This window comes from Apodemus sylvaticus, chromosome 1, assembly GCF_947179515.1.
Source record: "Apodemus sylvaticus chromosome 1, mApoSyl1.1, whole genome shotgun sequence".
Classification (NCBI taxonomy): domain Eukaryota; kingdom Metazoa; phylum Chordata; class Mammalia; order Rodentia; family Muridae; genus Apodemus; species Apodemus sylvaticus.
The window spans coordinates 185,788,387-185,815,415 of NC_067472.1; the positions used below are offsets into that span (position 1 = coordinate 185,788,387).

Consider the following 27,029-nt stretch of genomic DNA (forward strand, 5'->3'; position numbering starts at 1 on the left):
AGAAATTGAACAAAACCATACAGGATCTAAAAATGGAAATAGAAACAATTAAGAAATCATAAAAGGAGAGAACCCTGGAGATAGAAAACTGAGGAAAGAGTTCAGGGGTGCATCCATCCCCAGCAGAATACCAGAGATAGAAGAAAGAACCTCAGGTTCAGGGATGGTGAGCTGGAACAGTGGTTAAGAGCACTGACTTCTCTTCTGAAGGTCCTGAGTACAAATCCCAGCAACTACATGGTGGCTCACATTCATCTGTAGTGAGATGAGAAGTCTTCTTCTGGTGTGTCTAAAGACAGCTACAGTGTACTTACATATAATAATAAATCTTTAAAAGAATCTCAGGTGCAGAAGATACTATAAAAAATACTGACACAAGAGTCAAAGAAAATGAAAAAAAAAAACCGCAAAATGCTGCTAATGAGAAACATCTAGGAAATCCAGGGCACAATAAACATACAAGAATTCTACAGAACTCCAAATAGATTGGACCATAAAAAAATCCTTCTGCCATATAATAGTCAAAACACCACGTGCACAAAACCAAGAAAGAATATTAAAAGCAGACAGGGGGAAAGGTCAAGTAACATATAAAGGCAGATCTATCAGAATTACATCAGACTTCTCACCAGAGACTATGAAAGCCAGAAATTCTGGGCATATGTCATACAGGCCCTAATGGACCACAAATGCCATCACAGACTACTATACCCAACAAAACTCTCAATTAACACAGATGGACAAAACCAAATTTACACTATCTTCATACAAATCCAGTTCTTCAAAGGATAATAGATGGAAAATGCCAACACAAGGAGGGAAACTATACCCTACAAAAAGCAAGAAAGTTATCTTCTTTAAGGAAACACAAAAGAAGATAGCCACACAAACATAAAATAAGATAAAAAATAACAGGAAGCAACAATCACTACTCTTTAATACCTTTTAACATCACCTTTTTTATTGATATATTTTTATTTACATTTCAAATGATTTCCCCTTTTCTGGGTCCCCACTCCCTGCAAGATGATATTTTCTAGTTCCAACCATTTGCCTAAAAATTTCATGAATTCATTGTTTTTAATTGCTGAGTAGTATTCCATTGTGTAAATATACCACATTTTCTGTATCCATTCCTCCATTGAGGGACATCTGGGTTCTTTCCAGCTTTTGGCTATTATAAATAAGGCTGCTATGAACGTAATGGAGCATGTGTCCTTATTGCATGCCGGGGAATCCTTTGGATATATGCCCAGGAGAGGTATAACAGGGTCCTCCAGAAGTGTCATGTCCAGTTTTCTGAGTAACCACCAGACTGATTTCCATAGTGGTTGTACCAGCTTGCAATCCCACCAGCAGTGGAGGAGTGTTCCTCTTTCTCTACATCCTTGCCAACACCCGCTGTCTCCTGAGTTTTTAACCTTAGCCATTCTGACTGGTGTGAGGTGAAATCTCAGAGTTGTTTTGATTTGCATTTCCCTAATGACTAATGATGTTGAGCATTTCTTAAGGTGATTCTCAGCCATCTGAATTTTTTCACGTGAAAATTCTTTGTTTAGCTCTGTACCCCATTTTTTAATAGGTTATTTGGTTCCCTGGGGTCTAACTTCTTCAGTTCTTTGTATATATTAGATATTAGTCCTCTATCAGATGTAGGGTTGATGAAGATCTTTTCCCAATTTGTTGGTTGCTGTTTTGTTCTTTTGGTAGTGTCCTTTGCCTTACAGAAACTTTGTAATTTTATGAGATCCCATTTGTCAATTCTTTTTTTTTTTAAATTTTTTTTATTCGATATAATTTGTTTACATTTCAAATGATTTCCCCCTTTCTAGACCCCCACTCCCCGAAAGTCCCGTAAGCCCCCTTCTCTTTTGTTGATTCTTTGTATGGTTCTCTTTGTTTCTACTTGATTGATTTCAGCCCTGAGTTTGATGATTTCCTGCCTTCTACTCCTCCTGGGTGAAATAGCTTCTTTTTGTTCCAGGGCTTTCAGGTGTGTCATTAAGCTGGTAATGTATGCTCTCTCCATTTTCTTTCTGGAGGCACTCAGGGCTATGAGTTTTCCTCTTAGCACTGCTTTCATTGTGTCCCATAGATTTGGGTATGTTGTGTTTTCATTTTCATTGTGTTCTAAAAAGTCTTTAATTTCTTTCTTTATTTCTTCCTTGACCAAGGTATCATTGAGTAGAATATTGTTCAATTTCCACGTGTATGTGGGTTTTCTGTTGTTTTTGTTGCTATTGAAGACCACTTTTACTCCATAGTGATCTGATAGGAGGCATGGGATTAGTTCGATCTTCTTATATTTGTTGAGGTCTGTCTTGTGACCAATTATATGGTCGATTTTGGAGAAGGTACCATGAGGTGCTGAGAAAAAGGTATATTCTTTTACTTTAGGATAGAATGTTCTATATATATCTGTTAAATCTGATTGGTCCAAAGCTTCAATTAGTTTCATTGTGTCCCTGTTTAGTTTCTGTTTTCCTGATCGGTCCATTGAGGAAAGTGCAGTGTTGAAGTCACCCACAATTATTGTGTTAGGTGCAATGTGTGCTTTGAGCTTTAATAAAGTTTCTTTTACGAAAGAGGGTGCCCTTGCATTTGGAGCATAGATGTTCAGGATTGAGAGTTCTTCTTGTTGTATTTTTCCTTTGACCAGCAAGAAGTGTCGCTCAGAGTCTCTTTTGATGACTTTGGGTTGAAAGTCAATTTTATCTGATATTAAAATGGCTACTCCAGCTTGTTTCCTGAGACCATTTGCTTGTAAAATTGTCTTCCAGCCTTTTACTCTAAGGTAGTGTTTGTCTTTGACCCTGAGGTGTGTTTCCTGTAAGCAGCAAAATGTAGGGTCCTTTTTATGTATCCAGTCAGTTAGTCTATGTCTTTTTTTTTTTATTTTTTTATTCGATATAATTTATTTACATTTCAAATGATTTCCCCTTTTCTAGCCCACCCCCACTCCCCGAAAGTCCCGTAAGCCCCCTTCTCTTCCCCTGTCCTGCCTCCCACCCCTTCCCAGTTCCCCGTTCTGGTTTTGCCAAATACTGTTTCACTGAGTCTTTCCAGAACCAGGGACCACTCCTGCTTTCTTCTTGTATCTCATTTGATGTGTGGATTATGTTTTGGGTATTCCAGTTTTCTAGGTTAATAACCACTTATTAGTGAGCGCATACCATGATTCACCTTTTGAGTCTGGGTTACCTCACTTAGTATGATGTTCTCTAGCTCCATCCATTTGCCTAAGAATTTCATGAATTCATTGTTTCTAATGGCTGAATAGTACTCCATTGTGTAGATAAACCACATTTTTTGCATCCACTCTTCTGTTGAGGGATACCTGGGTTCTTTCCAGCATCTGGCAATTATAAATAGGGCTGCTATGAACATAGTAGAGCATGTATCCTTATTACATGGTGGGGAATCCTCTGGGTATATGCCCAGGAGTGGTATAGCAGGATCTTCTGGAAGTGAGGTGCCCAGTTTTCGGAGGAACCGCCAGACTGATTTCCAGAGTGGTTGTACCAATTTGCAAACCCACCAGCAGTGGAGGAGTGTTCCTCTTTCTCCGCACCCTCTCCAATACCTGCTGTCTCCTGAATTTTTAATCTTAGCCATTCTGACTGGTGTAAGATGAAATCTTAGGGTTGTTTTGATTTGCATTTCCCTAATGACTAATGAAGTTGAGCATTTTTTAAGATGCTTCTCCGCCATCCGAAGTTCTTCAGGTGAGAATTCTTTGTTTAACTCTGTACCCCATTTTTTAATAGGGTTGTTCGGTTTTCTGGAGTCTAACTTCTTGAGTTCTTTATATATATTGGATATTAGCCCTCTATCTGATGTAGGATTGGTGAAGATCTTTTCCCAATTTGTTGGTTGCCGATTTGTCCTCTTGATGGTGTCCTTTGCCTTACAGAAACTCTGTAACCTTATGAGGTCCCATTTGTCAATTCTTGCTCTTAGAGCATACGCTATTGGTATTCTGTTCAGAAACTTTCTCCCTGTACCGATGTCCTCAAGGATCTTCCCCAGTTTCTTTTCTATTAGCTTCAGAGTGTCTGGCTTTATGTGGAGGTCCTTGATCCATTTGGATTTGAGCTTAGTACAAGGAGACAAGGGTGGATCAATTCACATTCTTCTGCATGCTGACCTCCAGTTGAACCAGCACCATTTGTTGAAAAGGCTATCTTTTTTCCATTGGATGTTTTCAGCCTCTTTGTCGAGGATCAAGTGGCCATAGGTGTGTGGGTTCATTTCTGGATCTTCAGTCTTGTTCCATTGATCCTCCTGCCTGTCACTGTACCAATACCATGCAGTTTTTAACACTATTGCTCTGTAGTATTGCTTGAGGTCAGGGATACTGATTCCCCCAGATTTTCTTTTGTTGCTGAGAATAGTTTTAGTTATCCTGAGTTTTTTGTTGTTCCAGATGAATTTGATAATTGCTCTTTCTAACTCTGTGAAGAATTGAGTTGGGATTTTGATGGGTATTGCATTGAATCTGTATAGTGCTTTAGGCAAAATGGCCATTTTAACTATATTGATTCTACCGATCCATGAGCATGGGAGGTTTTCCCATTTTTTGAGGTCTTCTTCCATTTCCTTCTTCAGAGTCTTGAAGTTCTTGTCATACAGATCTTTCACATGTTTGGTAAGAGTCACCCCAAGATACTTTATACTGTTTGTGGCTATTGTGAAAGGGGTCATTTCCCTAATTTCTTTCTCAGCCTGCTTATCCTTTGAGTATAGGAAGGCCACTGATTTGCTTGAGTTGATTTTACAACCTGCCACTTTGCTGAAGTTGTTTATCAGCTGTAGGAGCTCTCTAGTGGAGTTTTTTGGGTCACTTAGGTAGACTATCATGTCGTCTGCAAATAATGCTAGTTTGACTTCCTCCTTTCCAATTTGTATCCCTTTGACCTCCTTATGTTGTCGAATTGCCCGAGCTAGTACCTCAAGTACAATATTGAAAAGATAAGGAGAAAGGGGGCAGCCTTGTCTGGTCCCTGATTTCAGTGGGATTGCTTCAAGTTTCTCTCCATTTAGTTTGATGCTGGCTACCGGTTTGCTGTATATTGCTTTTACTATGCTTAGGTATGGGCCTTGAATTCCTGTTCTCTCCAAGACTTTAAGCATGAAAGGATGCTGAATTTTGTCAAATGCTTTTTCAGCATCCAATGAAATGACCATGTGGTTTTGTTCTTTGAGTTTGTTTATGTAGTGGATTGTATTGATGGATTTCCGTATAGTGAACCAACCCTGCATTCCCGGGATAAAGCCTACTTGATCATGGTGGATGATCGTTTTGATGTGTTCTTGGATTCGGTTGGCAAGAATTTTATTGAGTATTTTTGCATCTATGTTCATAAGGGAAATTGGTCTGAAGTTCTCTTTCTTTGTTGGATCTTTGTGTGGCTTTGGTATCAGCGTAATTGTGGCTTCATAGAAGGAATTGGGTAGTGTTCCTTCTGTTTCTATTTTGTGGAATAGTTTGAAGAGTATTGGTGTTAACTCTTCTTTGAAGGTCTGGTAGAATTCTGCACTGAAACCATCTGGTCCTGTGCTTTTTTTGGTTGGAAGACTTTCTATGACTCCTTCTATTTCTTTAGGCTTTATGGGACTGTTCAGATGGTCTAGTTGGTCCTGATTTAATTTTGGTATTTGGTATCTGTCAAGGAAATTGTCCATTTCCTCCAGATTCTCCAGTTGTGTTGAGTACAGGCTCTTGTAGTAGGATCTGATGATTTTTTGGATTTCCTCGGTTTCCGTTGTTATATCTCCCTTTTCATTTCTAAGTTTGTTAATTTGGATACTTTCTCTGTGCCCTTTGGTCAGTCTGGCTAAGGGTTTATCTATCTTGTTGATTTTCTCAAAGAACCAGCTCCTGGTTTTGTTGATTTTTTGTATGGTTCTCTTTGTTTCTACTTGATTGATTTCGGCCCTGAGTTTGATGATTTCCTGCCTTCTACTCCTCCTGGGTGAAATAGCTTCTTTTTGTTCTAGGGCTTTCAGGTGTGTCATTAAGTTGGTAATGTATGCTCTCTCCATTTTCTTTCTGGAGGCACTCAGGGCTATGAGTTTTCCTCTTAGCACTGCTTTCATTGTGTCCCATAGATTTGGGTTTGTTGTGTTTTCATTTTCATTGTGTTCTAAGAAGTCTTTAATTTCTTTCTTTATTTCTTCCTTGACCACGGTATCATTGAGTAGAGTATTGTTCAATTTCCACGTGTATGTGGGTTTTCTATTGTTTCTGTTGCTATTGAAGACCACTTTTATTCCATAGTGATCAGATAGGAGGCATGGGATTAGTTCTATCAGTCTATGTCTTTTTATTGGGGCATTAAGTCCATTGATGTTAAGAGATATTAAGGAATAGTGATTGTTACTTCCTGTCATTTTTGACGTTATTTTTAAATTTGATTGCTTAACTTCTTTTGGGTTTGATGAAAGGTTACTATCTTGCTTTTTCCAGGGTGAAGTTTCCCTCCTTGTATTGGTGTTTTCCTCCTATTATCCTTTATAGGGCTGGGTTTGTGGATAGATATTGGGTAAACTTGGTTTTGTCATGGAATATCTTAGTTTCTCCATCTACGGTGATTGAGAGTTTTGCTGGATATAGTAGTTTTGGCTGGCATTTGTGTTCTCTTAGAGTCTGCATGAGATCTGCTCAGGATCTTCTAGCCTTCATAGTCTCAGGTGAAAAGTCTGCTGTGATTCTGATAGGTCTTCTTTTATATGTTACTTGGCCTTTTTCTCTTACTGTCTTTAATATTCTTTCTTTGTTTAGTACATTTGGTGTTTTGATTATTATGTGACTGGAAGTATTTCTGTTCTGGTCCAGTCTGTTTGGAGTTCTGTAGGCTTCTTGTATATTCATGGGCATCTCTCTCTTTAGGTTAGGGAAGTTTTCTTCCATAATTTTATTGAAGATATTTGCTGGCCCTTTAAGTTGTAAATCTTCACTCTCATCTATGCCTATAATCCTTAGGTTTGGTCTTCTCATTGTGTCCTGGATTTCCTGGATATTTTGGGTTCAAGCTTTTTGCATTTTGCATTTTCTTTAACTGTTGTGTCCATGGTTTCTATGGTATCTTCAGCATCTGAGATTCTTTCTTCTATCTCTTGTATTGTGTTGGTGATATTTGCATCTATGTCCCCTGATTTCTTCCCAAGGCTTTCTATCTCCAAAGTTGTCTCCCTTTGAGTTTTCTTAGTTGTTTCTACTTCTGATTTTAGATCCTGGATGGTTTTGCTTAGCTCCTTCACTTGCTTGTTTGTGCTTTCCTGTAATTCTTTAAGAGATTTTTGTGTTTCCTCTTTCATGACCTCAGCCTGTTGACCAAAGTTCTCCTGTATTTCTTTAAGTGTTTTTTGTGTTTCCTCATTATTGGCTTTTGTATTCTCCTGTATTTCTTTCAATGATTTTTGTGTTTCCCTTGCAAGGGCTTCTAACTTTTGATCCATTTTCTCCTGAATTTCTTTAAGTATGTCCTTCATGTGTTCCTCTACCAGCATATGACCAGTGATTTTAAATCCAAATCTTGTTTTACTGGTGTGATGGGGTATCCAGGACATGCTGGTAAAGGAGAATTGGGTTCAGATGTTGCCATATTGCCTTGATTTCTTTTAGTGACGTTCCTGCATTTGCCTTTTGCCATCTAGTTCTTACTGGTGTTAGTTGGTCTTGTCAATACTGGACTCACCAGTGCAAGCTGCCCCTTCCCAGGTGGCCTCTGGTGCACAGCTTACCTCCTGCACTGCCTTGGAGTCAGGGTGCTGTTGCCCAGGCTGTTCAGATCCAGAAGCAGACACCTGGAGGCTCCCGCTGGGGCCCTCTGGATTCACTAGAGCACACCGACTTCTCCCCACTGGCTGCCCGGAAGCCCCTCTTGCCTCTTGCAGGACCTGGAGATGTGGTATTGCCACCCAGTCTGATCTGGATACAGAAGCGGAGAGATCTGAGTGCTCCCGTCAGAGGCCTCAGGACTGGAACCTAAGCTCCATGCCACAGGAGTGAGCTGTGCTGTGAGCTCCCAGACTGCCTCTGGGTGCACACCAGGTCTCCCGCACTTCCTGGAGACCGAGTGCTGTGGCCCAGGCTGTTCAGATCCCAAAGCAGGCACCTGAAGGCTCCTGCTGGGGCCTGCTGGATTCAACGGAGCAGACCGACTTCTCCCTGCGGGCCGCCCGGAAGCCCCTCTTGCCTCTTGCCTCTTGTAGGACCTGGAGATGTGGTGTTGCCGCCCACGCTGATCTGGATCCGGAAGCAGAGAGATCTGAGTGCTCCCGCCAGAGGCCTCAGTACTGGAACCCAAGCTCCGTGCCACGTTGTTGGATCTTTTTGTGGTTTTGGTATCAACGCAATTGTGGCTTCATAGAATGAGTTGGGTAGTGTTCTTTCTGTTTCTAGTTTGTGGAATAGTTTGAAGAGTATTGGTGTTAGTTCTTCTTTGAAGGTCTGATAGAAGTCTGCACTAAAACCATCTGGTCCTCTGGTCCTGTGCTTTTTTTTTTTTTTTTTTTTTTTTTTTTTTTTTTTTTTGTTGTTGTTGTTGGAAGACTTTCAGTGAGTATTTCTATTTCTTTAGGGGTTATGGGTGTTTAGATGATCTATTTGATCCTGATTTAATTTTGGCATTTGGTATCTGTCTAGGAAATTGTCTATTTACTCCAGATTTTCCAGTTGTATTGAGTATAGGCTTTTGTAGTAAAATCTGACGATTTTTTGAATTTCCTCAGTTTCTGTTGCTGTATTTACCTTTTAATTTCTAATTTTGTTCATTTGGATACTGTCTTTGTGCCCTCTGGTTAGTCTGGCTAAAGGTTTATCTATTTTGTTGATTTTCTCAAAGAACTAGCTCCTGGTTTTGTTGATTCTTTGTATTGTTCTCTTTGTTCTACTTGATTGATTTCAGCCCTGAGTTTGATGATATCCTGTCTTCTGCTCCTCTTGGGTGAATTAGCTTCTTTTTGTTCCAGGGCTTGCAGGTATGCCATTAAGCTACTAGTTTATGCTCTCTCCAGTTTCTTTTTGGAAGCACTCAGGGCTATGAGTTTTCCTCTCAGTATTGCTTTCATTGTGTCCTATAGATTTGAGTATGTTGTGCCTTCATTTTAATTAAATTCTAAAAAGTCTTTGATTTCTTTCTTTACTTCTTCCTTGTCCAAGGTATAATTGAGTAGAGTATTGTTCAGACTTCATGTGTATGTGGGCTTCCAATTGGTCCAAAGTTTCAATTACTTTCACTGTGTCCCTGTTTAATTTCTGTTTTCCTGATCAGTACATTGAGGAGAGTGGAGTGTTGAAGTCACCCACAATTATTGTGCTAGGTGCAATGTGTGCTTTGAGCTTTAGTAAAGTTTCTTTTATGAATGAGGGTGCCCTTGCATTTGGAGCATAGATGTTCAGAATTGAGCGTTCTTCTTGGTGGATTTTTCCTTTGACCAGTAAGAAGTGTCCTTCTGTGTCCCTTTTGATGACTTTATGTTGAAAGTCTATTTTATCTGATATTAGAATGGCTACTCCAGCTTGTTTCCTGAGACCATTTGCTTGTAAAATTGACTTCCAGTCTTTTACTCTGAGGTAGTGTTTGTCTTTGACACTGAGGTGTGTTTCCTGTGTGCAGCAAAATGTAGGGTCCTGTTTAAGTATCCAGTCTGTTAGTCTATGTCTTTTTATTGGGGAATTGAGTTCATTGATGTTAAGAGATATTAAAGAACAGTGATCATTGCTTCCTGTTATTTTTTCTCTCCATTAACCTTCATTTTATTTTATTTTATTTTATTTTTATTCAATATAATTTATTTACATTTCAAATGATTTCCCTTTTCTAGCCCCCCCCCCCCACTCCCCGAAAGTTCTGTAAGCCCCCTTCTCTTCCCCTGTCCTCCCACCCACCCCTTCCCACTTCCCCGTTCTGGTTTTGCCGAATACTGTTTCACTGAATCTTTCCAGAACCAGGGGCCACTCCTCCTTTCTTCTTGTACCTCATTTGATGTGTGCATTATGTTTTGGGTATTCCAGTTTTCTAGGTTAATATCCACTTATTAGTGAGTGCATACCATGATTCACCTTTTGAGTCTGGGTTACCTCACTTAGTATGATATTCTCTAGCTTCATCCATTTGCCTAAGAATTTCATGAATTCATTGTTTCTAATGGCTGAATAGTACTCCATTGTGTAGATATACCACATTTTTTGTATCCACTCTTCTGTTGAGGGACACCTGGGTTCTTTCCAGCATCTGGCAATTATAAATAGGGCTGCTATGAACATAGTAGAACATGTATCCTTAGTACATGGTGGGGAGTCTTCTGGGTATATGCCCAGGCGTGGTATAGCAGGATCTTCTGGAAGTGAGGTGCCCAGTTTTCGGAGGAACCGCCAGACTGCTTTCCAGAGTGGTTGTACCAATTTGCAACCCCACCAGCAGTGGAGCAGTGTTCCTCTTTCTCCACACCCTCTCCAACACCTGCTGTCTCCTGAATTTTTTTTTATTCGATATAATTTATTTACATTTCAAATGATTTCCCCTTTTCTAGCCCCCCCCCCACTCCCCGAAAGTCCCGTAAGCCCCCTTCTATTCCACTGTCCTCCCACCCACCCCTTCCCACTTCCCCGTTCTGGTTTTGCTGAATACTGTTTCACTGAGTCTTTCCAGAACCAGGGGCCACTCCTCCTTTCTTCTTGTACCTCATTTGATGTGTGGATTATGTTTTGGGTATTCCAGTTTTCTAGGTTAATATCCACTTATTAGTGAGTGCATACCATGATTCACCTTTTGAGTCTGGGTTACCTCACTTAGTATGATATTCTCTAGCTCCATCCATTTGCCTAAGAATTTCATGAATTCATTGTTTCTAATGGCTGAATAGTACTCCATTGTGTAGATATACCACATTTTTTGCATCCACTCTTCTGTTGAGGGATACCTGGGTTCTTTCCAGCATCTGGCAATTATAAATAGGGCTGCTACGAACATAGTAGAACATGTATCCTTATTACATGGTGGGGAGTCTTCTGGGTATATGCCCAGGAGAGGTATAGCAGGATCTTCTGGAAGTGAGGTGCCCAGTTTTCTGAGGAACCGCCAGACTGATTTCCAGAGTGGTTGTACCAATTTGCAACCCCACCAGCAGTGGAGGAGTGTTCCTCTTTCTCCACACCCTCTCCAACACCTGCTGTCTCCTGAATTTTTAATCTTAGCCATTCTGACTGGTGTAAGATGAAATCTTAGGGTTGTTTTGATTTGCATTTCCCTAATGACTAATGAAGTTGAGCATTTTTTAAGATGCTTCTCCGCCATCCGAAGTTCTTCAGGTGAGAATTCTTTGTTTAACTCTGTACCCCATTTTTTAATAGGGTTGTTTGGTTTTCTGGAGTCTAACTTCTTGAGTTCTTTATATATATTGGATATTAGCCCTCTATCTGATGTAGGATTGGTGAAGATCTTTTCCCAATTTGTTGGTTGCCGATTTGTCCTCTTGATGGTGTCCTTTGCCTTACAGAAACTTGGTAATTTTATGAGGTCCCATTTGTCAATTCTTGCTCTTAGAGCATACACTATTGGTGTTCTGTTCAGAAACTTTCTCCCTGTACCGATGTCCTCAAGGGTCTTCCCCAGTTTCTTTTCTATTAGCTTCAGAGTGTCTGGCTTTATGTGGAGGTCCTTGATCCATTTGGATTTGAGCTTAGTACAAGGAGACAAGGATGGATCAATTCGCATTCTTCTGCATGCTGACCTCCAGTTGAACCAGCACCATTTGTTGAAAAGGCTATCTTTTTTCCATTGGATGTTTTCAGCCCCTTTGTCGAGGATCAAGTGGCCATAGGTGTGTGGGTTCATTTCTGGATCTTCAATCCTGTTCCATTGATCCTCCTGCCTGTCACTGTACCAATACCATGCAGTTTTTAACACTATTGCTCTGTAGTATTGCTTGAGGTCAGGGATACTGATTCCCCCAGATTTTCTTTTGTTGCTGAGAATAGTTTTAGCTATCCTGGGTTTTTTGTTGTTCCAGATGAATTTGATAATAGCTCTTTCTAACTCTGTGAAGAATTGAGTTGGGATTTTGATGGGTATTGTATTGAATCTGTATAGTGCTTTAGGCAAAATGGCCATTTTAACTATATTGATTCTACCGATCCATGAGCATGGGAGTTTTTCCCATTTTTTGAGGTCTTCTTCCATTTCCTTCTTCAGAGTCTTGAAGTTCTTGTCATATAGATCTTTCACATGTTTGGTAAGAGTCACCCCAAGATACTTTATACTGTTTGTGGCTATTGTGAAGGGGGTCATTTCCCTAATTTCTTTCATTTTTTTTAACCTTTTATTGATTCTTTGTGAATTTCATATCACCCACCCCATCCCATCCATCTCCTGCCTCTCCATATCTGCCTTATGCCCTTGTAACCTTCTCCCCAAGAAGACCAAAAAACAGAAAAACCAAAACAATGACAAAAACCTAATCCCCCCAAACAAACAACCATCTTGCCATGGAAGCTGTAGTGTGTCACCGTGTGTCTCACAGTATTGCCCTTTTGCCCAAACAGCTTTACTTGCAAATGTTCATTGCAATGAGTCACTGGTGTGGTTTGAGGCCTCTGGCTTCTGCTATACCATCAGTACTGGATCCTCACTGGGACTCCTCTTGATATCCTGTTGTTGCCCTGTGTCATGGAGACCCTGCAGCTTTGGATCTGCAGGACTGGTCCCGTTCTGCCTCCAGCAGTTTATAGAAGGGGTAGATGTTCGGGTGGGCCAACTCAAAGCCCTGGATCTAGGCTTGGATGGTAGCTGAGTTGCTCAGCCCATGAGCTCTCCTGTGGCAGTGCCACCAGTGCCAGCTCTCTGACTCTCACAGTCCGTGCCACTCTCTCATGCTGCCCGGGTGAGGGGCAGGGCCAACTTTGCACAGCCTTTGGACATAAACATGGCCTCAGGTGGCAGCCCAGACATCTGCTTGGTCTTTATTTCCCTAATTTCTTTCTCAGCCTGCTTATCCTTTGAGTATAGGAAGGCCACTGATTTGCTTGAGTTGATTTTATAACCTGCCAGTTTGCTGAAGTTGTTTATCAGCTGTAGGAGCTCTCTAGTGGAGTTCTTTGGGTCACTTAGGTAGACGATCATGTCGTCTGCAAATAATGATAGTTTGACTTCTTCCTTTCCAATTTGTATCCCTTTGACCTCCTTATGTTGTCGAATTGCCCGAGCTAGTACCTCAAGTACAATATTGAAAAGATAAGGAGAAAGTGGGCAGCCTTGTCTGGTCCCTGATTTCAGTGGTATTGCTTCAAGTTTCTCTCCATTTAGTTTGATGCTGGCTACCGGTTTGCTGTATATTGCTTTTACTATGTTTAGGTATGGGCCTTGAATTCCTGTTCTCTCCAAGACTTTAAGCATGAAAGGATGCTGAATTTTGTCAAATGCTTTTTCAGCATCCAATGAAATGACCATGTGGTTTTGTTCTTTGAGTTTGTTTATGTAGTGGATTGTATTGATGGATTTCCGTATATTGAACCAACCCTGCATTCCCGGGATAAAGCCTACTTGATCATGGTGGATGATCATTTTGATGTGTTCTTGGATTCGGTTGGCAAGAATTTTATTGAGTATTTTTGCATCGATGTTCATAAGGGAAATTGGTCTGAAGTTCTCTTTCTTTGTTGGATCTTTGTGTGGCTTTGGTATCAGCGTAATTGTGGCTTCGTAGAAGGAATTGGGTAGTGTTCCTTCTGTTTCTATTTTGTGGAATAGTTTGAAGAGTATTGGTGTTAACTCTTCTTTGAAGGTCTGGTAGAATTCTGCACTAAAGCCATCTGGTCCTGTGCTTTTTTTGGTTGGAAGACTTTCTATGACTCCTTCTATTTCTTTAGGCATTATGGGACTGTTTAGATGGTCTAGTTGGTCCTGATTTAATTTTGGTATTTGGTATCTGTCAAGGAAATTGTCCATTTCCTCCAGATTCTCCAGTTGTGTTGAGTACAGGCTCTTGTAGTAGGATCCGATGATTTTTTGGATTTCCTCAGTTTCCGTTGTTATATCTCCCTTTTCATTTCTAAGTTTGTTAATTTGGATACTTTCTCTGTGCCCTTTGGTCAGTCTGGCTAAGGGTTTATCTATCTTGTTGATTTTCTCAAAGAACCAGCTCCTGGTTTTGTTGATTTTTTTGTATGGTTCTCTTTGTTTCTACTTGATTGATTTCCGCCCTGAGTTTGATGATTTCCTGCCTTCTACTCCTCCTGGGCGAAATAGCTTCTTTTTGTTCTAGGGCTTTCAGGTGTGTCATTAAGCTGGTAATGTATGCTCTCTCCATTTTCTTTTTGGAGGCACTCAGGGCTATGAGTTTTCCTCTTAGCACTGCTTTCATTGTGTCCCATAGATTTGGGTATGTTGTGTTTTCATTTTCATTGTGTTCTAAAAAGTCTTTAATTTCTTTCTTTATTTCTTCCTTGACCAAGGTATCATTGAGTAGAGTATTGTTCAGTTTCCACGTGTATGTGGGTTTTCTGTTGTTTCTGTTGCTATTGAAGACCACTTTTACTCCATAGTGATCAGATAGGAGGCATGGGATTAGTTCTATCTTCTTATATTTGTTGAGGTCTGTCTTGTGACCAATTATATGGTCGATTTTGGAGAAGGTACCATGAGGTGCTGAGAAAAAGGTATATTCTTTTGTTTTAGGATAGAATGCTCTATATATGTCTGTTAAATATAATTGGTCCAAAGCTTCAATTAGTTTCATTGTGTCCCTGTTTAGTTTTTGTTTTCCTGATCGCTCCATTGAGGAAAGTGCAGTGTTGAAATCACCCACAATTATTGTGTTAGGCGCAATATGTGCTTTTAGTTTTAATAAAGTTTCTTTTACAAAAGAGGGTGCCCTTGCATTTGGGGCATAGATGTTCAGGATTGACAGTTCTTCTTTTTGTATTTTTCCTTTGACCAGCAAGAAGTGTCCCTTGGGGTCTCTTTTGATGACTTTGGGTTGAACGTCAATTTTATCTGATATTAAAATGGCTACTCCAGCTTGTTTCCTGAGACCATTTGCTTGTAAAATTGTCTTCCAGCCTTTTACTCTAAGGTAGTGTTTGTCTTTGACCCTGAGGTGTGTTTCCTGTAAGCAGCAAAATGTAGGGTCCTGTTTACGTATCCATTCAGTTAGTCTGTGTCTTTTTATTGGGGCATTAAGTCCATTGATGTTAAGAGATATTAAGGAATAGTGATTGTTACTTCCTATCATTTTTGACGTCATTTTTAAAATTTGAATGCTTAACTTCTTTTGGGTTTGATGAAAGGTTACGATCTTGCTTTTTCCAGGGTGAAGTTTCCCTCCTTGTATTGGTGTTGTCCTCCTATTATCCTTTTTAGGGCTGGGTTTGTGGATAGATATTGGGTAAACTTGGTTTTGTCATGAAATATCTTAGTTTCTCCATCTATGGTGATTGAGAGTTTTGCTGGATATAGTAGTTTTGGTTGGCATTTGTGTTCTCTTAGAGTCTGCATGAGATCTGCCCAGGACCTTCTAGCCTTCATAGTCTCAGGTGAAAAGTCTGCTGTGATTCTGATAGGTCTTCCTTTATATGTTACTTGGCCTTTTTCTCTTACTGCCTTTAGTATTCTTTCTTTGTTTAGAACATTTGGTGTTTTGATTATTATGTGCCGGGAAGTATTTCTGTTCTGGTCCAGTCTGTTTGGAGTTCGGTAGGCTTCTTGTATATTCATGGGCATCTCTCTCTTTAGGTTAGGGAAGTTTTCTTCCATAATTTTATTGAAGATATTTGCTGGCCCTTTAAGTTGTAAATCTTCACTCTCATCTATGCCTATAATCCTTAGGTTTGGTCTTCTCATTGTGTCCTGGATTTCCTGGATATTTTGGGTTACAAGCTTTTTGCATTTTGCATTTTCTTTAACTGTTGAGTCCATGGTTTCTATGGAATCTTCATCTGAGATTCTTTCTTCTATGTCTTGTATTCTGTTGTTGATATTTGCATCTCTGTCCCCTGATTTCTTCCCAAGGCTTTCTATCTCCAAAGTTGTCTCCCTTTGAGTTTTCTTAGTTGTTTCTACTTCTGATTTTAGATCCTGGATGGTTTTGCTTAGCTCCTTCACTTGCATGTTTGTGCTTTCCTGTAATTCTTTAAGAGATTTTTGTGTTTCCTCTTTCATGACCTCAGCCTGTTGACCAAAGTTCTCCTGTATTTCTTTAAGAGATTTTTGTGTTTCATCTTTCATGACCTCAGCCTGTTGACCAAAGTTCTCCTGTAGTTCTTTAAGTGTTTTTTGCATTTCCTCCTTGTTGGCTTTTGTATTCTCCTGGATTTCTTTCAATGATTTTTGTGTTTCCCTTGCAAGGGCTTCTAACTTTTGATCCATTTTCTCCTGAATTTCTTTAAGTATGTCCTTCATGTGTTCCTGTACCAGCATCATGACCAGTGATTTTAAATCCAAATCTTGTTTTACTGGTGTGATGGGGTATCCAGGACATGTTGGTAGAGGAGAATTGGGTTCACATGTTGCCATATTGCCTTGATTTCTGTTAGTGACGTTCCTGCGTTTGCCTTTTGCCATCTAGTTCTCACTGGTGTTAGTTTGTCTTGTCAGTGCTGGACTCACCAGTGCAAGCTGCCCCTTCCCAGTTGGCCTCTGGTGCACAGCTTACCTCCTACACTGCTTGCAGACAGGGTACTGCTGCCCAGGCAGTTCAGATCCCAAAGCAGGCACCCGAAGGCTCCCGCTGGGGCCCGCTGGATTCAGTGGAGCACACTGACTTCTCCCAGCTGGCCGCCCGGAAGCCCAGCTAGCCTCTTGCAGGACTTGGAGATGTGGTGCTGCCGCCCAGGCTGATCTGGATCCGGAAGCGGAGAGAGTAGAGCTGAGGGCTTCTGCCTGAGGCCTTGCCCCAGATTGTGTCTGTGGACCAGATGGAGCCCATGTGCACCCCCAGGGAGTGCCTACAGTGTATGCTGCTGTGACCTCCCCTGTGTTCTGCTCACTCTGCTGGGCAGCCGATCCGCCAACCGGGCTGGTGCACACAAGGTTAGCCTGGCCGCCCAGTCTCTGAGTCCAGGCAAAAGCCTGGGAGGCCAAGGTCCGAGCAAAGTTCCCCTAGGGCTATGACTGTTAATTGGGTCCGCCAGGTGACTAGGATGGTGGGTGTGCGCCCCCGCGCTCCCTGAAAGCGCAGGGAGAGTCTGCTCTGCTAACAACCTCCTGGGCGGTTTGACTCACAGATGGCCCTCCAAGACGCCCAGTTTTTGGGGTCAGTCCTGTGCCTTTTGGGGCCTAGACCCCTGCTTTGTTAGCCTCAGGCTATGCCTGTTACAGGTCTGCCCGCCAGAGCTCTCTGTTGCCCTGCAGGCAAAATGGCGGTGCGCGCACAGGCCTGGGCAAAAAACCTCCTGGCTGGGTTGGCACCCCTATGGTCCCCCCCCCCCCCCGACCAGCCCAGGGCCTGGGTGCAGGCCAACGCCCGTAGGGCTCAGACCACTGCGGTGTTGCCCTCGGATTATGTTTGTGTACCTCAGTCTGTCCGATCCCTGGAGTCCGGAACCAAGATGGATGCACCTCTCCTGACTGGTGGGAGGCCGAGTTCTGAAGTGGCTTCCGTGCAGGAAAGGCGCCGCACAACTGCAGCTGCTTGCCGCCCGGCTGGTCAGTGAAGGTCAGTGGCCGTGGGCGCAGGGCCTAACTGGACCCTGTGTCGCCTTGGTTCCACTGCTGATGGCCCTTCAGCTGGACCAGCCACTGCTGCACTCGCTTCCTGTTATTTTTGACGTTATTTTTATGTTTTCATGATTATCTTCTTTTGGGTTTGATGAAAGAAGGTTACTACCTTGCTTTTTCCAGGGTGTAGTTTCCCTTCTTGTATTGGCGTTTTCCACCTATCGTCCTTTGTAGGGCTGGGCTTGTGGAAAGATACTGTGCAAATTTGGTTTTATCATGGAATATCTTGGTTTCTCCATCCATGGTGATTGAGAGTTTTGCTGGGTATAGTAGTCTTGGCTGGCATTTATGTTCTCTTAGAGTTGGTATGAGATCTGCCCAGGATCTTTTAGCTTTCATGGTCTCTGGTGAGAAATCTGGTGTAATTTTGATAGGTCTTCCTTTATATATTACTTGGCCTTTTTTCTGCCTTTAATATTCTTTCTTTGTTTATTAAACTTGGACTTTAGATTCTTTTGTGATGGGAGGTATTTCTGTTCTGGTCCAGTCTGTTTGGAGTTCTGTAGGCTTGTTGTATGTTCATGGGCATCTCTCTCTTTAGGTTAGGGTTTTCTTCTATAATTTTGGTGAAGAAATTTGCTGGCCCTTTAAGTTGTAAATCTTCACTCTCATCTATACACCTGTAATCCTTAGGTTTGTAAATCTTCACACTCATTGTGTCCTGGATTTCCTGGATGTTTTGGGTTACAGGCTTTTTGCATTTTGCATTTTCTTTCACTGTTGAATCAATTGTTTCTATGGTATCTTTGGCACCTGTGATTTTTTTCTCTTGTATTCTGTTGTTTATATTTGCATCTATGACCCCTGATTTCTTTCCAAAGTTTTCTGTCTCCAAAGTTGTCTCTCTTTGTGATTTCTTAGTTGTTTCTACTTTTTTTTTTTTTTTTGATCCTGGATGGTTTTGTTCAGTTCCTTCACTTGTTTGTTTGTGCTTTCCTGTAATTGTTTAAGAGATTTTTGTGTTTCCTCTTTCATGACTTCTGCCTGTTGACCCAATTTCTCCTGCATTTCTTTAGGTGATTTTTGCATTTCTTCTTTATTGGCTATTATCTGTTGACCCATATTCTCATGAATTTCTTTAAGTGATTTTTGTGTTTCCTCTGCATGGGCTTCTACCTTGTTCATGTTCTCCTGTATTTCTTTAGAGATTTATTTATTTTCTTCTTGTAATTCTCTAATAGCATCATGAGATGTGATTTTAAATCCAAATCATGTTTTTCTGGTGTGTTGGGGTATCCAGGACTTGCTGATGTTGGAGAATTGGGTTCAGAGGAGAATTGGGTTCAGATGCTGCCATATTGCCTTGATGTCTGTTAGTAATGTTCCTACATTTGCCTTTGACCATCTGGGTGTCTCTGGTGTTAGTTGGTCCTGTTGTCACTTGCTGGTGCTGTGAGCCTGTAAGGCTATTTCTGTACCTCTGGATGACTGGGTTTCTCCTGGCACTGATTGCTGATGGGCTACCCTACTCTTGGGTGTGATTGGAGCTCTGTTGTGCCTTGCCCAAGCAATGTTATACTTGGGTTGTCTCTGTGTACCTGGTGTTGCCCATCTGGTCTTCCAGGAGCGAAGATGGTGGATGCTGTAGGGACCCTTTCCAAGTGCTAATCATTCTGCAGGGCAAATGACCCAGGACAGGGCTGGCACACAGATGACCTGCAGAGCTGCCCAGGTCTTGGGTGCATGGACTGTTGAGTCCATGGTTTCTATGGTATCTTCAGCATCTGAGATTCTTTCTTCTATCTCTTGTATTCTGTTGTTGATATTTGCATCTATGTCCCCTGATTTCTTCCCAAGGTTTTCTATCTCCAAAGTTGTCTCCCTTTGAGTTTTCTTAGTTGTTTCTACTTCTGATTTTAGATCCTGGATGGTTTTGCTTAGCTCCTTCACTTGCTTGTTTGTGCTTTCCTATAATTCTTTAATAGATTTTTGTGTTTCCTCTTTCATGACCTCAGCCTGTTGACCAAAGTTCTTCTGTATTTCTTTAAGTGACTTTTGTGTTTCCTCCTTATTGGCTTTTGTATTCTCCTGTATTTCTTTCAATGATTTTTGTGTTTCCCTTGCAAGGGCTTCTAACGTTTGATCCATTTTCTCCTGAATTTCTTTAAGTATGTCCTTCATGTGTTCCTCTACCAGCATCATGACCACTGATTTTAAATCCAAATCTTGTTTTTCTGGTGTGATGGGGTATCCAGGATATGCTGTTAAAGGAGAATTGGGTTTAGATGCTGCCACATTGCCTTGATTTCTGTTAGTTATGTTCCTGCATTTGCCTTTTGCCATCTAGTTCTCACTGATGTTAGTTGGTCTTGTCAATACTGGACTCACCAGTGCAAGCTGCCCCTTCCCAGGTGGCCTCTGGTGCACAGCTGACCTCCTGCACTGCCTGGAGACAGGGTGCTATGGCCCAGGCTGTTCAGATCCTGAAGCAGACACCTGAAGGCTCCCGCCGGGGCCTGCTGGACTCACCAGAGCACACTGACTCCTCCAAGCCGGCCTCCTGGGTGCCCATCTGGCCTCTTGCAGGACCTGGAGATGTAGTGTTGCAGCCCAGGCTGCTTTGGATTCCAAAGCGGAGATCTGAAGGCTCCCACCAGAGGCCTTAGGACTGGAACCTAAGCTCCGTGCTGGAACAAGATATGTGCTCCCAGTCTGCCTCCGGGTGCACACCAGGCCTCTTGCACTTCCTAGAGTCTGAGTGCTGTGGCCCAGGCTGTTCAGATCCCGAAGCAGACACCTGAAGGCTCCCACTGGGACCTGCTGGACTCACCAGAGCACACTGACTCCTCCCAGCCAGCCTCCCGGGTGCCCCTCTGGACTCCTGCAGGACCTGGAGATATGTTATTGCAGCTCAGGCTGTTCTGGATCCCAAAGTGGAGATCTGATGCTGCTGCCAGAGGCCTCAGGGTCCCATGTTTGAGAAATAAGAAGGACTTATATAATCTGTATTTACATGGATTAGAAGTTAGGCAGGGCAGTGGATCAGAGGCTAAGAGTACTTGCTGCACAAGTGTGAGGAGCTGACTTAGAATCACCAGAATCCATCTCAAAAACTATACAAGGCCACAACTGTCTGGGACCTCAGGATTCAAGGGTGGAGACATGCAAATCCTAGGAGCTTGCTAGACATCAGCTAGGTTCGACAGCAGACCCTGTCTCAAATGAATAGGGCAGTGATTGATAAAAGATATGCAATGTTCTCTTCGGGCTGCCTCATATATACTTATGGGTGTAGACACCCACAGGCGCACTTGTACCCAGAAATAATCAGCACCCAGATGTGCACGCACGCACACACACACACACACACACACACACACACACACACTCAAACATACACACAGAGCGAGAGAGATGCACTCTGGCACTCATGCTCAATTAGGCACATACATGTGTGCAAAAACACATGCAGGCACGCTTCACAAATGCACACCTGCAGGGGAAGAATTTCCTCCAAGGGCATCTTCAAATTGTGAAAAAGTAGGCTGTTCTCATTGTCAATTCTGATTCTCCATCTTGCAGAACTCCTCCCTTTGTCACCCCTTCATTTCTATCTTCTCTACTTCTCTACCCTTTCTTACCCTCTCCACCATCTCTCCTCTTTTTAAAAACATCATTACTATTTTAAATAAATTCCAACCAGGTTGATAGCAAAAGTACAGAGATTCACCAAGGGAAAGACCAAGGAAGAAGGATTTTATGTTTGTTTCTTGCGGGGTATGAGGGAAGCCAGCACTTGGGGAGGGCCTTGATTGGTCAGACTCTCCCTTCCCACCTTCAATCTGAACCCAGGAAAAGTAAAGCCTGGGAAAACTCCCAGTAGTGTCTGAAAGAGTGCTAAGTGGAATTAAGATAAATGTCCCTCTCCCTGTAGGAGAAGAACCCCCAAACTCATTTTCCCAAGAGGAATCTGTTGATGACCACACTGAACCTTTTCTTCGTGGGCACAGAGATGGACAGCACAGCCATGAGCTTCAACTTCTTGCTCCTCATTAAGCACCTGACGTTGCAGGTAAAGTTGAGGGAGACAGGGACGGTAGAGGCCACAGAACACTACACCGTGCTGGACATTGGCTATCCCTACCCCAGTTCTCCCAGATATCAGGGATTTAAGATAGTCTCTGAAGGAAGCTGATCTGATAGGCACCCATTGTGAATGCTGGTCACCATCTGACTGGTTTCTCCAGGTTCTTAGCATATTTTTAAGCTACTTTCAGAATTCTGAAGAAATGCAACAAATGGAAAAGCTGTGGGGTATTTTTCCTAATCAAGGAGAAAGTAAGGAATAGCTACAGTGTAAAGGAGTGGAGGGTTGAGCAGGATTTGCTGAGGAGCCCAGGTGATTGTCCAGGGTTTCCTTTCATGAGTTCAGAAAGACAAAGGGTTGATTGCTAAAGGCAGGGTGTGTGTGGTTTTGGGTTTTGATTGACAGGCTTGAGTTATGTAAGCCTTTGTTAACTGGGCATGCCATTTTCCACAATGCATGTACTTATATAATCATGAGCATGTCTAATTCCAGGCAAACATAAGATGGCAAATGGTTGTTTGCTCCAAATTACAATTTGCCTTATTCAGCATGCACCTAAGACCTGCTTAAGCTCGAATGGTCCAATGGCTCTAGTTCTGGCATATGTTCAATGGTATTGCTATGGTGATGTTCCATATGGTAGTGTGCCTTGTCTAGTGTGTCTGGGGATCAGTGTCGGAGGGAATCCTGGGGTACTAATTTATCCCTGAAAACTGCCCATCTCATGCTGAGTCTCACTTGTATTTAAAAAAATGAAAAGGCCTGAACGTATTTGGAAACTGTTCCTCTCAATCATACAAGGTACTTGTTTTTTTTCTCTGGCCAATCTTTAAATGTCTCCTGCTAATGCATCTGATTGTAGCCCAAGAAGGTTAATGGGATCCTATTCCAGCACCCTATATAGCTAACATCTACTGCAAATGGTCTATAACATGTCACCCATAATTCCACATCACCATATTTTTGCATATTTAATGCATCTTCTCTTTCTAAATGTATAAACACATCTTCTCTTCTCACCTATGGTGCATGAGGAGATTGACCAGGTGATTGGCAGGAACCAACAGCCTAAGTATGAGGATAGAATGCAGACACTTTACACCAAGGCTGTGATCCATGAGATCCCAGAGATATGGAGACATAATTCCTCTTGGTGTGGCTTGTAGAACTACCAAGGACATCAAGTTTTGGGGCATCCTCATCCCCAAGGTACTTCCCTGCCGAGCCTAAGAGTCTTCATTCCAGTCCTCTTGACCCAGCAGGCAGTCCCCAGTCAGAGTTTTACACTTCCTTCCTTCTTGATGAAAATTTTCTCCTTTACCATGATATTTAAGCTGTCCTCAATCCTGGGTCTCCCTGTTTTTCAGGCATCAACCCCATGTTTAGCAAACTCTCATGGTAAGGACCATGACTCTGTTTCTTTAGAATTTGTTACTTATGTTGAAGAGTCTCACGTCTTCCACACAGCCTGCTGAGGCACACAAACCCCAAATTGCTATACCAGGGAGTGTGAACTTCTTCCTGGGCCCACAACCTCCTGAATTGACAGGCATGGGCTTGCTCATTCCCTAACATTCTGTTCCAAGAGATTGTGAGTCTCTCAAGCGACCTTCCTCAGAGAACTTGAACCACCACTGCTCCAAGAGAACCTGTCACATTGGCCAACACTTCCCCCTTAGCTCAGCCCCTATCCTTTTCTCCTCTTCCTTCCAATCTTGTGAGCCCTGAGGATGCTCATCTATCACCTTGCCTAATTAGTCCCATGGCTCCTGTCTTCCAGGGCACTGATGTATTGCCTATCCTGGGCTCTTTGCTGAAAGATCTCAAGTACTTCTCCAATCCCAATGACTTTAACCCTCAGCACTTTCAGCACAACAGGGGGCAGTTTAAGAAGAACAATCCATTTATGTTCTTTTCTGTTGGTAAGAGGCCCCTCCTCACACACACAGGGCTAACACTTCCTGGCTCCCCTTCTGAAGAGTAGTCTTATATCTTTCTCCCCCTTTGATCTTACTGTTGGAGTCTACCTTCCAGACAACCAAGTGGACTGGGGTCAAAGGAAAGGCATGGTCAAACTCTTTTCAGAGATGGGAAATATCAAGGCTCAGGCTGAATCTGAATTGTTCCCAGGTCACACACACAGGTCTTCTCACTCTTTGGATGTAGCAACAGAGCAGCAACATTTGAGAGCCTATTTTTTAGAGGAGGATGTAGAGTTCCCATTGTGCCAGCCAATCATGGGTTCCCTTATCTCACATGCAAGGGCAATGGAGAATCAGAAAGTTTATTCAGCTTACAGTGCTGTGCAGGGGGCCAGACCCAGCAGGAAGTGTTTGTCTATCTTGTAAGTTCTTCTTGAGGCAGAGGAGGGGGAAGAGCGTTGGAGGGGAGGTAAGACTTGGTCTTATGAGATATTTAGGGTTGCTGTATAATAAGTTTACTTATCTACATTTAATTTGCTATGCTATTATAATTGAACTGCCTTCTGTGTTCCTCTGAGGTCAGAGACTGCAGTCTCAGGCACTTAGCACCTCATCCTAAAACAACAGGAGATTAAGAGAATCACCTTTGTTTGGGCTCTAACTTTCAACCTGCTACTTGGAAGTAGCAGGAAGAAAAAAGGGACACTTAAAAGAGTTATTATATCATTTATTATTAAGTTGTACAAAGTTTTCTATAAACATAGTGGACCATCAGAAACAATGAATTCATGAAATTCTTAGACAAATGGACGGAGCTGGAGAACATCATACTAAGTGAGGCAACCCAGTCTCAAAAGAGCAATCGTGATATGCACTCACTGATAAGTGGATATTAGCCTAGAAACGTGGAATACCCAAGACATATTCCACATATTAAATGACGTCCAAGAGGAACCGAGGCGTGGCCCCTGGTTCTGGAAAGGCTCAGTGCAGCAGTATAGGGGAATACCAGAACAGGGAATTTGGAAGTGGTGGATTTGGGAATAGGGGGAGGGAAGAGGGCTTATGGGACTTTCAGGGAGTGGGGAGCCAGAAAGGAGGAAATCATTTGAAATGTAAACAAAGAACATATCGAATAAATAAAAATAAAAAAGTTTCCTATAAAAGGTATCTATGGGGAAGATCATGAAGATCCTATGTGAAGGGAAAAGGAAAAATTCTTCTACGTGGGAAAGGATAAAAAGTTCCCACTCAAAGTGGGGAAAGGCAAAAAGAGAAAGTCCTTTCTTCGTCTTCAGTACATCTTTCAGAATACATGATAACATGGTACGCTGTTCATCACAAGTTCACAGAAAATATCAAATCATAAATTGAGATAGAAGTAGGCAACAGAGAATGTTTACATGCATATCCATTAGGAGTAATTATCTAGCTAAAGATTTATCACCTGTCTCTGCTCCACAGGTTCACTGAAGGTTTAAAACCCTAAGTAAGTGAATGTTTGCATAGATAAACCCAGTCAACATTTTATCTGCTGTCCTAGCATCTATGATAAATCTTTAGTTTCCTTTTCATGACCTCTGGTTAATTTTTTTTAATTTATTGATATATTTATTTACATTTCCAATGATTTCTCCTTTTCTGGACCCCCAATCCCCGAAAGTCCCATCAGTCCCCTTCCCTGGTTAATTATTTAACAACCTCTTGGCATGTGCTCTGAGTAGGAGAAAGTCTGGTTCCCATCTAAGAGCAATTAACTTGTGACACTTGGGAGACTGACAGAGTTCTCATTGCAGTTTTGAATATAAGAAAAGGGCCCAATTGCATTCCTATTACAAAAGAGCTTCATAATTACAGATATAATTTTAGGAATTCTTTTAGGTCATCATTAAAAGTTAAGTCATCTCTTTGTCTATATACCATCACTATAAGACAGTGCATCTTCATGGATCTGCAGCGATCTGCTCCAAAGGAGTGTGCTATTACTTATTGATTATTATATCTGTTTAAGAATAACAAGAGGATAAGCATATTAATAACAGGAATCTTTCCTAAAATGAGTCCCTTCCAGCCTTGCTTAATAAGGGCTCACCTATTGCAGATTGCAGATTATATAATAATCTGAAGCAGGCCAGGAACCACCTATTCCATCCCCCTCCGCCTACTTCTATGAATGTGTTTTTCTATCCATCCACTCCCACCTCTCCTACCTTGCATTCCCCTACACTGGGGTATCGAGCCTTCACAGGACCAAGGGCCTCTCATACTATTCATGCCCATCCTTTGCCATCCTCTTCTACATATGCAGCTGGAGTTGTGGGTCCCTGCATGTATACTCTTAGGTTGGTGGTTTAGTCCCTGGGAGCTCTGTGGTTGGTCTGGTTGGTTGATATTATTATTCTTCCTAGGGGGTTGCAAAACTTTAAGGTCCTTCAGTCCTTTTTCTAACTCCTCCATTGGGGACACCATGCTCAATCCAATGGTTGGCTGCAAGCATTTGCCTCTGTTTATGTCAGGCTCTGACAGAGCCTTTCACCATACAGCTATATCAGGTTCCCTGATCTACAGAGCCATCTTGGTCTACAGAGGTAGGTTCAGAAAAGACAGGGCTGCACACACATTCTCCCTCTTTGTGTCTGTGTCTGTGTCTGTGTCCGTGTCTGTCTCCGTGTCTCTGTCCGTGTCCATGTCCGTGCCTATGCCCATGCCCATGCCCGTGCCTGTGTGCCTGTGCGTGTATCTTTGTGTGTCTGAATCTCTCTCTCTCTTTCTCTCTCTCTTTCTTCCTCCCTCCCTCTCTCAAATCAATCAATAAATCAAACAAAAATACCCAAATCCCCTAAACTAAAAATGAAACAACAGCAGCAGTAGCCACTAACACAACAATACCCAATAGAATGAGAACTGAAAAGCAGAAGTTGGAGTGGGACCCACAGAAACCCCCACATATCATGGGTTATTGAGAAGGCTATTGTATTGATGCTCTATACAACCAGAATTAAAGTTCCTATTTTAGGAGGTAACACTTCTGTCATCAAAGAGGGATGTGTTGAGCTGGTACCTAACAATCTGATAGGTGGTAGGCTCTGGAGGAGTAAAGAGTAACTTCTAATGGCCACAGGATTTCTTCTCAAAGATAAAAATGTTTTTAAAACAAATAGGGTGATGGGTGCATAATTTTAATGACATACTAAGAAAACACTACTAGATTGTGTACTTTCAAAGAATGAGCTTAGTACATAAGTGTATTAGATACCTGGCCTCCAACCACTGAAGAATGGGGCAGGTGTGCATAGAACATTAGCATAGCACCATTGTGACCTCACAGCATGTAACAGTGGTGGTTTTAGCATAGCAGTA

General features: G+C 42.1%; 1 protein-coding gene across 1 annotated transcript in view; it reads left to right on the forward strand.

Moving 5' to 3' along the window:
- Window positions 1-21,855, forward strand: part of LOC127697202 (uncharacterized) — a 66,454-nt gene extending 44,599 nt beyond the window's left edge. The window contains exon 12 of the mRNA XM_052200205.1: window positions 21,671-21,855. Coding sequence (XP_052056165.1) covers window positions 21,671-21,855 — 185 coding nt within the window. The remainder of the gene's footprint in view (window positions 1-21,670) is intronic.
- Window positions 21,856-27,029: the final 5,174 nt, after the last annotated feature.